The following is a 15,633-nucleotide window of genomic DNA, read 5'->3' on the forward strand; positions in this document are numbered from 1 at the left end:
ATCATTCGATATCTTGAACCACAGACAGGCGACGTGTTCACAGCACGTTTTGCTGATTGTCATTTTAATGAGGAAATCTTCCCAATGTTAGGGGGAGAACAGAAACATACCGAAAAAGAAATTACATGGTATGTATCATCATTGTTACATCTGGATCCAAGAACAAAACAATGTGAAAAAGATGTACAGCAAATTGTGCACTTGCAAAGAATAGCAAATCAAATACCAGATGCATTTACAGATACAAAAGGGGTAACTAAATCATATATACATGCTGTAAATGCTCCTGCTCGAATTGAAATTCCAAAGAAACAAATTGAACAAAGTCATGATGTCGTAAAACGCCTGAAGCGTGGTAGGCCAGTCGGTTCCAAGGATAAAAATCCTCGAAAAAGAAAATTCATAGAGAAACACAATGATCACAAAATAGAGAATGATGTTCCTGAAGAAACACATAATGATCACAAAATAGAGAATGATGTTCCTGAAGAAACACATGATGATGAAAATGTTTTGTCAGAACCACAAACTGACGAGAATCGTGAAATCTCTATCAATTATATTAATACTGGAAAAATATGGAACCGAAAAGATATAGAAGAAATTGATGATATATTTTCTTATAATGTGGCAATAGACATCATAAATGATAATGAAGATCATGAACCAAAATCTTTTGGTGAATGTAAAAATCGGCATGATTGGATAAAATAGAAAGATGACATCCAGGTTGAATTGGATTCGCTAAATAAATGTAATGTTTTTGGACCTATAGTCCTTACACCTGAAGGTGTAAAACCTGTTGGATACAAATGAGTTTTTATTCGAAAGCGAAATGAGAAAAATGAAATAGTAAGATATAAAGCTCGACTTGTTGCACAAGGTTTTTCTCAAAGGCCTGTAATTGATTATGAAGAAACGTATTCTCCTGTGATGGATGCAATTACGTTTCGGTATTTGATTAGCTTGGCTGTAACTGAAAATTAGAAATGCGTCTTATGGATGTTGTTACAGCTTACTTATATGGATCACTTGATAGTAATATGTATATGAAAATCCCTGAAGGATTTAAGATGCCTGAAGCACAAAGTTCAAAACCCAGATATTGTTATTCTGTGAAATTACAAAGATCATTATATGGGTTAAAGCAATTTGGCCGAATGTTGTATAATCGACTAAGTGATCACTTGATGAAAATTGGATATGTAAATAAGTCAATATGCCCTTGTGTTTTCATTAGGAAAACAACCTCCGGATGCGTAATTATTGCTGTATGTGTTGATGATTTAAACATCATTGGAACGAATAAGGAAATTCAAGAAGTTGTTTCATACTTGAAGGAAGAATTTGAAATGAAGGATCTTGGAAAGACCAAGTATTGTCTGGGTTTACAAATTGAACAAAAAGAATGTGGAATATTTGTTCACCAGAAAAATTATACAGAAAAGATCCTTAAACGTTTTAATATGGATAAATCAAATCTTTTAAGTACTCCAATGGTTGTGTAGAACCCGTAAATCAGACTATGTATAAGTCATGCATAATTCTAGTATTTAAATTAAAATGATTTTATTGCATGAATATTTAAATCCTTTTCTTTAAATTTATTTATTTCATGTGGTAGTTTAATTATTAGCTTTTCAGTTAATTAAGTGAAGCCGGACTGGAGTTGGAGTAAGAGATAAATTTTAATATTTAGAAAATATTCCTAGAATTTATTTAAGTTAAATAATAAGGGAATTTAATGTAAAAGAAGGTTTAAGGAATTATCTAAATAAGTTGAGTTAAGTAGTAAATAAAGTTCAATAATTAATTCTTTAATTCCCTAAAATATTTAATGGGTAGATAAAACACTAGAGATTTAAAATTCAATATTTAAGAAATATTTTCTCTTTATTTTACTTAAGAATTTTGGCCCTCTCTATTTAATTTAAGAATAGTTGTCAATCCAATTATTTAATATCTTCTCTTATCCATTTTCTTGGGAGATAATTCTATCACACTAAATCTTCAATACTTAATAATTAAGCAATATTTGTGCCTCTTTTAATCATCAATTTTCGGCCCTCCATTTAAAAGATTCAAACTATTTTGACAAATCATTTTCTTATTATCTTTCCTTAACCTTTTCATGATAGATAATTCTCTCAATTTAAATCATCATTTAATTAAACAATTTCCTACCCTCCATTGATTGTAAAATCGATCACCCCTCTCCCTTCTTTTAAAAGATTTAAACTAGTTGACAACTCATTCTTTATTATCTCCTTAAACTTTTCTAGGTAGAAATTCTCCCCACCTTTAAATCTCCAACCAATAATTTATTTAAGCAATTGTTTCCCTTGTCCTTAGACCATAAAAACGTCCAAATGCACTCCTTAATATCCCTCATAATCCCTTGATATCAAATAATATCACAACCATTTCCTTATCCATCAATCTCTAAGATAGAAAAGAATTACCTTGCCATTCAATCTCCCACAATCTTGCAACCTCCCATTTTATTTTCCCTAGCCATCTCTCCATCACCATACTCGAAATTTCAGAATATTTTGAGAGAAAATAATCGAGAGGTAGCTAGAGAAAAACCGAGAGAAAGAAGATAGAAAAGAGCACTCCTCTTCCTCCTCCGCGCCGCGTCGTCGTTTCTTTTTGTTTTCTTCAAAACAAAAACCAAGGCAGGTATATATTCTTATTTTCTCTTCAATCAAGTCGTATTATGATTTTTAAACACCACATGATCATTATTTTTCAACCAAAACCGAAGTACATCAACCTATTTTCAGAAAATGAACATGCAGAATTTTTCGGTTTTCCTTTGTACCTCACGGGTTGGTTGTTTCTGGTGATTTCAGGGTATGGTTCGATCCTAGGCCCCAAAGGCTGCATCTAGACATGTACTAGGACATGTTAGGATCATATTGGTCCAATAGTTCAAGACCATGCACGCTGGAAATTCAGTTTTGACAGCAACTCACCCTCAGTGCCATATTGTGCATCGATTTCTGTTGCTTGCTGTCAAGGGAGTGTTTCTGATCTTGGCTGCACTAGGGGCCTATAGCCATGGTTAGAACACCTCCCTATCGTGTCTAAGACAAGATCAAGTCACCCTTTTGAGGCTTGGTCCATGGTGAATCGGTTTTCAAATCAAAAGAAACAAGAACAGCCCACGGTCCCTTCCCCTACTGCATGTGATGTTTCGTTTTTTGTGGAGTGGTGTGGATCTTGGTTGGCCTCTGGCCCTTAGCCATGGTTCATACCACACCCCTTGATGTCTAGATCATGCCATGGTCAAGCCAATGGCCACTGGAAGGATCCATGACAGCGAGAACCACAGCGACATCCCACGCGCAGGTTTAGTGTTCGGGTGAGATGTTTGGCATGTTTCTGGAGTGGTTCGAATTGTGGCTGGCCTATGGCCCTTAGCCATGGTTCAAATCATTCCTTAGAACGTCGGTAAAAGGCTCTGGTTGGTGGTTCAAGCCCCAATGGCCGGTAGTTCCGAAAAAGACGCAAGTAAACACAAGCGCTGCCGCTGGAATTCTGGACAGCAAGTTTGCACGTCGGTTCAGAGGCTCATTTGAGTTCTTGGTTGGCTTTAAGCCTATGGCCTTGGACTGGACAGTACCTCATTGAGGTAGGAAGGTCATGTTTTTGGCCGTTTGTGATTCGGATCATTTTAGAGGTCGTACGAGAATTTACGGTGCAAAGTGCCAAAATGACTCTCGAAAGAGCGTTTCACATTTTTGGCCTCCATTCACTAAATTTCGAGTAATGTAAATTTAGGAGCATTATTTCATCATTTTAAGAGTATTTTAATCATGACTAAACGTTGGTTCGGTGTTGGTTCGGGTTGGCTCGGAGTCATGATTAAATACTAAGTCAGTGGGCGTAATTGTCTCGTTTTTGGATTCAATTACAAAGTTTGGTCAAGTAAATCATTTGCATATTTTTCATTACATAATTAGGTCGCAGCGAGCCTGAGAACGGTCCAACCCTTATGGTAAAATTTATATAGGATATTTAATTTTATTTAATTATATTACGTGCAAAAATGTAAAATATCCATTTTTGAGATTTATGTGATATTGCTTGGGACCACTTCGCTGTTATTATTACTTCACCCAGTGGTCACTTACCGGTTCAGTTCAGTTCATCCCGGTGGCTACTTACCGGTCCCACCCAGTATACTGTGTCATTAGTCTAATCAGACGTACCCTATTCACTCGATCGTCAGTTACCGGTCAGTTCAGTTCAGTGCAGTTCAGGGGGCCACTTGCGTATAACATAATCTCAACAGAAAATTATTACACGTTATTTTATGACAGGGCTCTACGGAGCAAACATTTCACTTACTACTTTCAGTTCAGTTCAGTTCAATTAAGTTATGCACGTAATATTAATTATTCATGATGCGATTTCAGTTCACTGATGCACGCATTACAATTAATCATGACATGATATTTTCCTTCGCATGCGATTTTATTATTATTACTTGTTATTTACGATATATGCATGCTGAGGCTTTAGACTCACTAGACTTGATTGTTGTAGGTACTGATGAGTTCGGGACCGAGGGCGAGGACCAGTGAGCCATCGAGGGTCGTCAGTAGTGGAATCCGAGGACCTCATTTTTAGCATTTACTATTTTTAGGCTCAAACATTTTCATCGTTATGAGATTATTTTAAAATATGATTTTGCAAACAAATATTTTACTTCCGCTGTTATGTTAAATGGTTAAACTTTTATCAGTTATTTTTATGAATGAGACATTCTATTTACGTAAAGAAAAAATTTTTAAATTTTTCCGCAAATTTTCAAGTACGAATTAAGAGGCCTCTACAGGTTGTTAGATCATTAAACATAGAAAAGGATCCATTCCGTCCATGTGAAGATGATGAAGAAATTCTTGGTCCAGAAGTACCATATCTGTAATGTCTGAGATTTTTATCACTGTAATCTGAGATTGATTAATTTATAACTTGATCGGATGATAGACGGACCACTTCGAGGAAGGAATGGGCATGACATAAGTTGAGTAGGGTATGAGACCCGAAGGTCTCGCGCATATGCGCGACGAGATAGCGCGCATATGCGCGAGCTGTGCGAGAAGCTTTTTGCGCTGACAGAACTTTGTGCGCACATGCGCGGCTTGAGGGCGCGCATATGCGCGAGGAGGTGCATTGCCATATACCGGGTCCAGAGAATGTGGCGCATATGCGCCAAGAGTTGGCGCGCATATGCGCGGGGTAGTCGGTAGCCAAATGTGAATTCCAGAGAATATCGCGCACATGTGCGGATGAAAGGCGCGCATATGCGTGAGCTGACGGGAAGACACACGCCGAGACATAATGTCTCGCGCATATGCGTCGAGGAAGGTCTCGCATATGCGCGAGACGTGTTGAGCGAAAATGAAGCCACTTGCCCTGATCATGCAATGATATATAAAGCGGCTCAGAAAGTTGATCAGAATGTGCAGAACTCGATTGCGATGGTCAGATCAGGTCATCGATCAGAGTATCAGGTACGTGAGGATGTACTGTATGTGAATAATCGTCTTGTTGTGCCAGATGTTTCAGATTTGAGACAACAGATTTTGTTAGAGGCACATTGTAGTCGATTCAGCATTCATCCTGGTGGCAGAAAGATGTATAATGACTTGAAAAGACAGTTCTGGTGGAGACAAATGAAAGCTGATATTGCAGAATTTGTATCCAGATGTCTGAATTGCCAACAGATAAAAGCTGAAAGAAAGAAACCCGGAGGATTGTTACAAAGTTTGTATATTCCTGAATGGAAATGAGATCACATTTCCATGGATTTTGTGACGCAATTACCGCGTTCCTCCAGAGGTTGTGATGCGATTTGGGTCGTGATTGATCGATTGACCAAATCTGCATGTTTTATTCCATACAAGATGACGTACAGATATGACCAGATGACCGATATTTATGTTAAGGAAGTGTTTAGATTGCACGGAGTGCCGAAGTCGATTGTTTCAGACCGTGACCCTCGGCTTACTTCGCACTTCTGGCAGAGTTTGCAGCAAGCTCTCGGTACAAAGTTACATCTTAGTACCGCATATCATCCACAGACTGACAGACAGTCAGGACGGACGATTCAGACATTGGAAGATATGCTGAGAGCTGTAGTGCTTGATTTTAGCACTAATTAGCAAGATGAATTGCCTCTTTGTGAGTTTTCGTACAACAACAGCTATCAGACGAGTATTGAGATGGCACCGTTTGAAGCGTTGTACGGTAAGAAATGCAGATCCCCTCTTTATTGGGACGATATCTCTGAGGTTCCTGAGATTGGACCTGATATGATCAGAGATATGACAAAGAAAAGTGAAGCTGATTCAGAAGAGAATGAAAACAGCTCAAGATAGACAAGTCAAATATGCCAATGTTCGACGAAGACCATTGGTATTTGAGGTCGGAGACCGAGTATTTTTGAAGGTTTCACCTTTCAGAGGAGTTGTCAGATTTGGAAAGAAAGGGAAGCTGCCTCCACGTTATATTGGACCGTATGAGATTCTCGAAAAGAGAGGAGATCGTGCCTATCGAATTACCCTTCCGCCTTCTCTATCTGGAATACATGATGTCTTTCATGTATTTTTATTGCGAAAGTATCTCCCTGATGATTCACATGTTATTCAGCCAGACGAGGCCGAGCTGGATGAGACACTGAGTTATGTTGAAAAGCCGATTCAGATCCTGGATCGTAAAGAAAAGCAGCTCAGAACGAAGACTATTCCTCTTGTGAAAGTTCAGTGGAGCCGTCATGGCACTGAAGAAGCTACCTGAGAGACTGAATCTGACATGAGACAAGAATTCCCAGCATTATTTCATTAATGTGAGTCTTATTTCAGTTGCTATTATTTCTGTCATTCCTGTTTATTGCATATGATTTATTTGTTCAAGATTTCGAGGACGAAATCGAGTCTTAGAGGGGGAGAATTGTAATGTCTGAGATTTTTATCACTGTAATCTGAGATTGATTAATTTATAACTTGATCGGATGATAGACGGACCACTTCGAGGAAGGAATGGGCATGACATAAGTTGAGTAGGGTGTGAGACCCGAAGGTCTCGCGCATATGCGCGAAGAGATAGCGCATATGCGCGAGCTGTGCAAGAAGCTTTTTGCGCGGACAGAACTTTTTGCGTACATGCGCGGCTTGAGGGCGCGCATATGCGCGAGGAGGTGCATTGCCATATACCGGGTCCAGAGAATGTGGCGCATATGCGCGGGGTATTCGGTAGCCAAATGTGAATTCCAGAGAATATCGCGCACATGTGCGAATGAAGGGCGCGCATATGCGCGAGCTGACGGGAAGACACGCGCCGAGACATAATGTCTCGCGCATATGCGCCGAGGAAGGTCGCGCATATGCGCGAGACGTGTTGAGCGAAAATGAAGCCACTTGCCCTGATCATGCAATGATATATATATCAACAACCTTAGTCCTTCAGAAATGAGAAGGGAAAGGAAAAGAATCGAGAAAAGGAACGAGAGAAGTTATAGAAAATCCTTACGCCTTTATATTTCGATCCGCCCGTTAGATTTTGAATTCGACTTCAGTACCGTGTTCTTATCGACGCAGGCTCCAACTGGACGTAAATTTTGTTACGTTTTGATATGTTTTGAAATTATGCTATTGTCAGAATTGAATAGGATTCATATATGATGTTCTTGACATGCTAGACATCATAGAATCGAAGTCAGATTAAGAAACAGATTGATTTCGGATTTATTATGATTTTTCATATTATATTGAGTGGTATTGGACAGATTTGGATTATGGTTGGATTACAGATTGTATTGGATATTGATTATAGATTGTAACTGTTATCTGTTGATGTTGTATTAACGGGGATATCGAGATTGTCCCGTTATGCCGTTGATTTTGAGTTAAATCTAGATTGATCAGATTGGTATTGATTTGAACAGTATATTGATATGGAATTAATTGATATTGTCCATTGCCAGATCGTGTATTGGCAGACTTTGAATTCCAGACGGGAACGTCGTCAGAATTGCAACAAAAGAAAGGTATAAGTCAATGTGGTATTGGGAGATCGGCACAAGTAGGATATACTTGTGTTTCCCTAAATCACATACTATTTGTTATTATTTGCATTGATTTGATTTGATATGCTTGTTCTATTGATGTATAGAGAGCATGTGTTAGACGAAGATTAGACGAGTGATCTGGTGACAGAAGTACCTGATAGTGGCGGGATCGCCACGGGCACATTGCACGATGTCACAAGATAGTGTATTGGCGATAGTGCCACAGTCGGTGACGGATAGGTCAAGACACTGGAGGTTTGGTTATATCGACGTGGATAGAATCGGAGTTTCTTCTATTACTGTTGGTCGATATAGGAATACCAACGTCTGGAAACTGGGATCCCTAGACTAGGATTGAGTCTAGTCTTTGTCGTGGAGTCATGAGTATGATTGATAGTTTGATATTAATTATGTTTCAGATTTTGATATATATCTGATATCTGCTTCATGCTTTATATTAATTATATGATTGCATGTTTCATTGATTTATACTGGGATTTATTCTCACCGGAGTTATCCGGCTGTTGTCGTGTTTGTATGTGTGCATGACAACAGGTGGGACAGGTTCAGGGTCGAGGAGATGAAGAGAGAGATCGTGATTAGAGTGGAGACTACAGACTTGATCTAAGATAGGGTTGAACACTTGATATTTAGTAGTTGAACCTTAGTTTGTAAATGATTGTATATAGTACAAGACTTGTACTTTACTTTTATACTGATATGTATAGTAGAGTGATTCCATTACGTTCCGCATTTGATATTATATTTTAAAAAAAAAAATTTAGACCGTGTTTATTATAATTGATTAATTAGTCCCAATGACGATTAAGAACATGATTAGCGTCCGGGTCTCTACAACATCTAACTGCTATCGGTGCCCTTATGTATCTTACAAATTGTACAAGGCCTGATATATCTTTTGCCGTAAATTTATTGGCAAGATTTAGCACATATCCAACAAAGAGACACTGGAACGGAATTAAACATATATTCCGTTATCTACGAGGAAAGACAGACTTGGGACTTTTGTATTCAAAAGATGCTAATCCAAGTATAATTGGTTATGCCGATGTTGGATACTTATCTGATCCACACAAGGCACGTTCCCAACTTGGATATGTATTTACTCGTGGAGGCACAACAATTTCTTGGCGTTCACAGAAACAAACACTCATAACAACTTCATCAAACCATGCCGAGATTATTGCACTACATGAAGCAAGCCGTGAATGCGTGTGGTTAAAATCAATGACCCAACATATCCAAATCTCATGCGGATTATCATCCGACGAGAAGCCTGTGATACTAGATGAAGATAATGCTGTATGTGTTGCTCAAATGAAAGAAGGATACATAAAAGGCGACATAACTAAACATATTCCTCCTAAGTTCTTCGCATTAACCAAGGAGCTTGAGAAGAATAAATATATTGATGTTCGTCACATTCAATCAAGTAAAAATTCATCAGATCTCTTCACAAAGACACTTCCTACGACAATATTCAGAAAGCATATATATAATATTGGGATGCGCAATCTACGAAATTTGTGAAGAATTGTTGGTGTCAACATGAGGGAGAGTTTATGTGACTGCACTCTTTTTCCCTTACTATGGTTTTTATCCCAATGGATTTTTCCTAGTAAGGTTTTTAACGAGGCAGTATAAAAACACGTAATAAAGACAATCATTATATTATGATCATTATCACAAGGGAGAGTGTTGAAAATGTGAAAAATATTTGTGTTGAAAATTATAATGTTGAATGTTGAAAATTAGGTAAAATTAGGTGTTGAATATTGAAAATTAGTGTGTGATGATGAATGTAATGATGTAATTATTTTTGGATTATCTCCAAAGATTTTTTATAAATAGATATCTCATTTGTGAAGAAAATCACAATTGAGTTGAGAAAAAATATTATAAAGTGTGTAGTGTGATAATTTTGAGAGTTTGAGATTTTTACTTTTTACCGTAAATTTTTACTTTTTCACAACAAATACCACATTTTTTTTTTCAAAAGATTCTTATTTTTGTATTTCACTTTTCAAAATAACCTTATATATCTTTTTAAATCCAAACTTTATTCTCAATTCTTAAATCTCTATTTTATTACTTTTCTTTTTATTCAAAATTATTAAAATTTTATTATTTAAATTAATAACTATAATTTTTTTAATCAACATATTACTTGCACAGAATAATATAATATTAAATATTTTTTCTCAAATAACAATTTTTCTAAATATAAATATAAAATAAATTTATTTTTTAATATTAACACTATTTATATTATTTTTTTGTAATTTTAATAATAAATATATCTTATAACACATTAACATTTTTAATTTATTTAAAATAAATTCATTCAAACACTTTAATAATTTATTTTAAAAAAATACTGATGAATTGTTTTAAATAAATTTAGACTTAGTCAAACAACCTCATAAATAAATAAGATTATATTGTTTACCTTATTTTTTCCCCAACGAGAAGCAACAGAGATGATACGCCTCACATTGGAGAAAAAATCAAATATTACTTATATTTTTTTAATATTCTATAGATTCCATCTTCCAAATTACATAACCTCGGACATAAAAGTTATTTCTTCTACCTTTGATGTGCTATACACAACGAATATACATAAGCATGCAGCTAATGCAAGATTCAGGAAAACTTCCGACCTTCAAAATTTCATCTCCTGCAAGCAGCGGACACAAACATGCTACCTATCGATCACCAGAGTAGTACATATGGGTTATGATTCGGCTAAAGTTTACTAACCGAATCTACTCCCCTGTATGTGATATATTTCAAGAAGTCGTGTTCCCAGATGATGCTTCATTGAGCATTCAGGGCTGAACCAATTTTTGGAATCACCAGCGATGGTAAATCCCTGATCCTATACCCATTACCCCAGAAAGATGCTAGGCAAAGACCCATGATAGCCATAGCAACGACTGAGCAAGCAGGGGGGACGGCTTGAGTGCTCCCAAGGAATTGAGTTGCTAGGAGTCCCGCCAGCGTAGAACTTTGCATCCCCGTGCACAATGAGATTGTCCTACAGGCTTCTTCCTCTAACCTGTCATCATATTGTATCATTTTAGCCTGTTTAATAGTGATGATTTGGGCAATCAATGCTCCAGGGATAATTTTTTTTGGTAAAAAAAAAATCAAATTGGGCGAAATTCAGGACAAAAAAATTTAAAATGGAGTGGCGATGGCACCTCTCCCTCCTTCAATTCGATCATGGTGATGTTTAACTGACATTTAACCATTCTTCCTACACCTCATAAAAAGATTATAATATTGGAATCACCAGAACCCTTATCCGACATTCAAAGTGAATCAAATTACCTCCACAAGTTCAAAACATCACCAAGTAGATGCAATCATTAACCACTTGTTTTTTATAACCAAGAATCAGATATTCTGAATATCACACATCTCGAAGAAAAAAATCCCAACAAGTTTTGTCTAGTCTGAGTATCTCTATACATGCATTCTCTGACAGCCATAGACCGTGTCATTCCTATGGGACTTTAGCTATGAGGAATCCCAAGTGGCTCCAACATTAGGTACTGAGAATCCTCATAGCACAGTTCAAACATCAACAAAATGGTTTCAACCATAAACCTCTCTGTATCAAATTATTTCATCATGCAAGACAGTATTCATTTGTGTCACCACTATTAGATCAATAGATGCCTAGATTGTTTATGTACCATGAAATATGGTTCAATAATGACTAGCAAACAAGTAAATGAACATAGAATCTACACAATAATCATAAAATTGTTACTTTATTTGGACCCACAAAGAAAGTATAGTTGAAATAATACTCGCCTGAATGGTTGAATTTTGGATATCCAATAACCCAAAGCGAATGCCGCTGTATGAAATGATAATACAGGGCCGATCAGTCTCAATCCCTCTGCAGAAAGAATTTGACTTCTATTTATAGCAAGAGGGCTTCCAATACACAAAGACGTGCAAATCATCGCGACAAATGTCATCACCGGTTGTAGAATAGTCACAACCGGTCTGGCGTAACTGTTGATCAACAAGCCAAGTGTTACTGGTGCAAGAACTACCTGCAAAAGAAAATTCATGAGAAATATAACACACTGAGCAATTACAATTGAGTTCCAACAAGCATGATTGTGCACATAAATTGTTTCGAGATAAATTTCCCAGAACGCATAAAAGAAAAAAGAAAAGAAAATCTGATAAATGCCTACTCTATTAAGCCTTAGATACCTGCAAAATCGATTTTGACATTGCAACAGCATCAACTGGAACGACAGAACCAATAAGAAGGCCAGTTAAAACAGGAGTAACAAGGACTGATGCCATGGTAGATGAGCTGGTCAAGAGGATGCTCAAAGCCACATCTCCTTTGCCCAAGAAGCTGGCATAACTAGATAATTGAGCTCCCGCCACACATGACATAAGAACAAAACCAGCAAAGAACATTGGGGACATTCCAAATGCCCGGGCCATGAACAACCCAAGTGCTGGCTTCAGCAAATACTGTGCAATAAAGCCAATGGACAATGGCACAGGTCTGTAACATATAGAAACACTCATCAGTTTCATATGTTGTTATATTTAGATAAATGGAACCAATGTTAACCAAATATACAAATAACGAAAGGAAGGGAGCAGAGAAAAGTTTTGACCTCTTAAATGCCAGAGTAAAATCATCGATTGAAAGTTTAATTCCAATAGACAACATAATACCTCCAAGTGCTGGCGCATATAAATCCTTTGACACCCTGCAGGTTCTTCTATCATTTACAAACAAGAAGAATGTGCACATCTTAAAAAAGTATCAACACTAATTAACTACGATAATAAGAATCTAGAGGTTATTATCATTAATTTTCAATATCACATAAATCATGGAATGAAACAGATAAAGTTTTACTATGCATGTACAGTTATTACAAGAAGTTGCAATACCCGAACAAAGTTCCTTGAAATAAATGTACAATACTATCTTATCATAAATCTTAAAGGCCCCAAACACCCCACCCCCACAAAATAAAAACAAAAAAAACAGTAATATATATTCAGTCGTTAAGCACATGGTTTATAGGAAGAGTCGTGGTCGTTGTTGCAATAACCACCTATCCACTTCTATGGCAATTTCATGTAGTGGTCTTGACTATTCCATGTATAACCGCATCATACAACTCTAAAACACTTAGAATTATAAAAAAAATATTGTAACAAATACAAAAGTAAAGCATTTTGAATATCATATCATAACTATAGAAGGCAAAAAGCAATATATAAATACCAAAACTGTATTTTAATAGTTCAAGAAGAACCATAATGATGTTCATGATATATATCACCTTTGCTCTCTTATGTCAATGGACTATAACCAACAATAGCATCCAGAGCAAAATCACATATATACAAAATCCAATTCTACTTGAGAAGATATTATTCTCATATATACACAATCTCCGTTTCATTATGTGCCATGTTAGTGACCGGCTTCCACCAATTTTTAGGTGTTTAAACTCCATATGCATTCCGTAGCACTAATTTATAAGCCTCACTAGAACACATTGGAGTATGATTTCAATCACGAAAATAATTTCGCAATGGAAACTCCAAAACGAGACCCAATCCTAAAGGCCTATTTAACAAATTGGCAGCAAAATTTCGAATCTGTTCTTGTATGTACTGAAAATTTACTTGTATAATTTGATGTTTCCTGTCATGCTCACCATGTGAAAGTTGAAGGCTGGTAAAGGGCAGCTACGGCAGTGAGAGCAACAACAAATGGAAGCAGAGCAGACAAGAATTGAGAAGCATCAGATTTCGCTTCAGCTTCCACTAAACTCTTGGGATCCACACCGAACGAAAGCAATGAAAAGTTCCCCTCTCTTTTGTGCCACCCAACTTTCCCAATGAAAGGCGATGAAGTCGAACATGCAACAGCAAACAAAGTCCCTCCATTAAAGTTCTTGGCGTTCCTCGGAATCCCTTTTCGAATTGAAGCAAAAGAATGATCCTTTAAACTGCAGGACACCGAAGTTTTAGGTGATGATGGCTGGAAAAGTGAAGTCTTGTTGGAGGTTTGGAGGGAGAAAAATGATATTGTAGACATTATAGAAGCGGATTTTCTGCGGGCAGAGGGCAGAGTATTCGCTCGCCGAAGAAGAGAAGAGTTTCCCGGCGAGGGAACGGCGGTGTGGGGGAGGAGGGGGTTGAGGGGTGGGGATAAGGTAATAAAAGTGAGTTAACTGTAAAGCGTTGATATTTTCCATTATATTATATTATATTATTTATATCAAATTGTTCGCACAAAGGATCACAATTATCCCTTCCAATAATAATATAAAATAAATAAATTAGTAAACTAAATATTTCAAAAAAATTTATACAAGTTTATTTCATAAAATTTACTTAGAAATTTACCAAGGAAAAAAAATGATTTATAATGATATTTTCTGAGACACTAATGCGCTTGAAATTATTTATTTATATTATTTTACTTCAAATTAATTTAATATTTAATTTTTTTCAAAGGTCTTACTTTTAATTTTTATAAATTTGGATGCCTTAATAATAAGTATAAATAATTATATGAAATTCATAAGTTATGCTTTATGTCCTTTGTTGTAAATTGAATTTCGAAAGTTTGACTAACTGAGCATTTAATAGATTGAACTAATTGATAAAAAAGAATGATAGTAACTGATCTAAAATATGCAAACTATCGCAGCCGATAACTGAAGATTAATGCGAAGATAATCAAAAGCAATTGAACCAGCTGACTGAAATACGCAGACAACTGACTGATCAGTTGGAAACTGATAAGTTTCTACAAACAGTTGTGAGCTTATCAGTTATAGCTTATCAGCTGATCTTTCAACTGTACACGTCATCAGTTAAGAAAAAAGACATGCAACCGACAACTGTACAAAAGCAGACTGCAACTAGTAGTAGGATCTCCGCATTTCAGAAAAGCTGCAGTGTACGATTGTCAGAAGAATGTTGACGTGGAAAACAACGGATAGAAAGATTCAAAACGCATTCAATATTACAGTTCGAGGCAAAACTTAAAAATAGCAGAGATAGAGCAGCTGAGAACAACTCCAACAATTCTGAACTACTCTCAACTCGACTGTTGAAAAACTATCAACTAAGTTGTTACTCTGCTGAAATCTTTGCTCACGCTTATTGTATTCATTCATAGCATTTAAAGCTATACTTCGAGCTTACAACACAAACTGATATTGTTGTAATCAGTCTTGCCAAGTTATTTCAGTCCAGTTGAGTACTGTAAATCATTTTGTAACTAAGAGTTTCAGTTTAACATTGTTAAGTCCAAAACTGAAGTGAGTCTGTATAACTGTACTGACAAGATTCCCGAGTTTCAGTTTATCACTAAACTGATTCAATATTCGAAAAAGTTGTGAAAATTGTTAGTGTTTATTCAACCCTCCCCCCTTCTAAACATTCTTTCACCCCGTAACCGATCCTATCAAGCAAGTGGTATCAGAGCAGTTGAATCTTGTCTCTGAATATTT

General features: G+C 36.5%; 1 protein-coding gene across 1 annotated transcript; it reads right to left on the reverse strand.

The window, feature by feature from the left end:
- Positions 1 to 10,586: 10,586 nt before the first annotated feature.
- Positions 10,587 to 14,334, reverse strand: LOC140991776 (probable sodium/metabolite cotransporter BASS3, chloroplastic). Its single transcript, XM_073461936.1, has 5 exons — positions 13,825 to 14,334; positions 12,763 to 12,858; positions 12,341 to 12,647; positions 11,927 to 12,174; positions 10,587 to 11,162 (listed from the first exon to the last, which is right to left on the reverse strand). The coding sequence occupies exons 1-5, from the start codon at positions 14,205 to 14,207 to the stop codon at positions 10,922 to 10,924; spliced, it is 1,275 nt and encodes a 424-aa protein (XP_073318037.1). The 5' UTR covers positions 14,208 to 14,334; the 3' UTR covers positions 10,587 to 10,921.
- Between the last annotated feature and the right edge of the window lie 1,299 nt (positions 14,335 to 15,633).

Source organism: Primulina huaijiensis, chromosome 13 (assembly GCF_012295235.1).
Source record: "Primulina huaijiensis isolate GDHJ02 chromosome 13, ASM1229523v2, whole genome shotgun sequence".
Classification (NCBI taxonomy): Eukaryota; Viridiplantae; Streptophyta; class Magnoliopsida; order Lamiales; family Gesneriaceae; genus Primulina; species Primulina huaijiensis.

What these genes read in the sequence shown, in the direction of transcription:
- LOC140991776 (XM_073461936.1), bottom strand. Translation starts at nt 14,207, where the DNA reads ATGTCTACAATATCATTTTTCTCCCTCCAAACCTCCAACAAGACTTCA. An exon ending in TTTACTCTGGCATTTAAGAG is followed by an intron (nt 12,648 to 12,762) that starts GTCAAAACTTTT and finishes TATATGTTACAG; the next exon opens with ACCTGTGCCATTGTCCATTG. An exon ending in TGTCAAAATCGATTTTGCAG is followed by an intron (nt 12,175 to 12,340) that starts GTATCTAAGGCT and finishes TTTCTTTTGCAG; the next exon opens with GTAGTTCTTGCACCAGTAAC.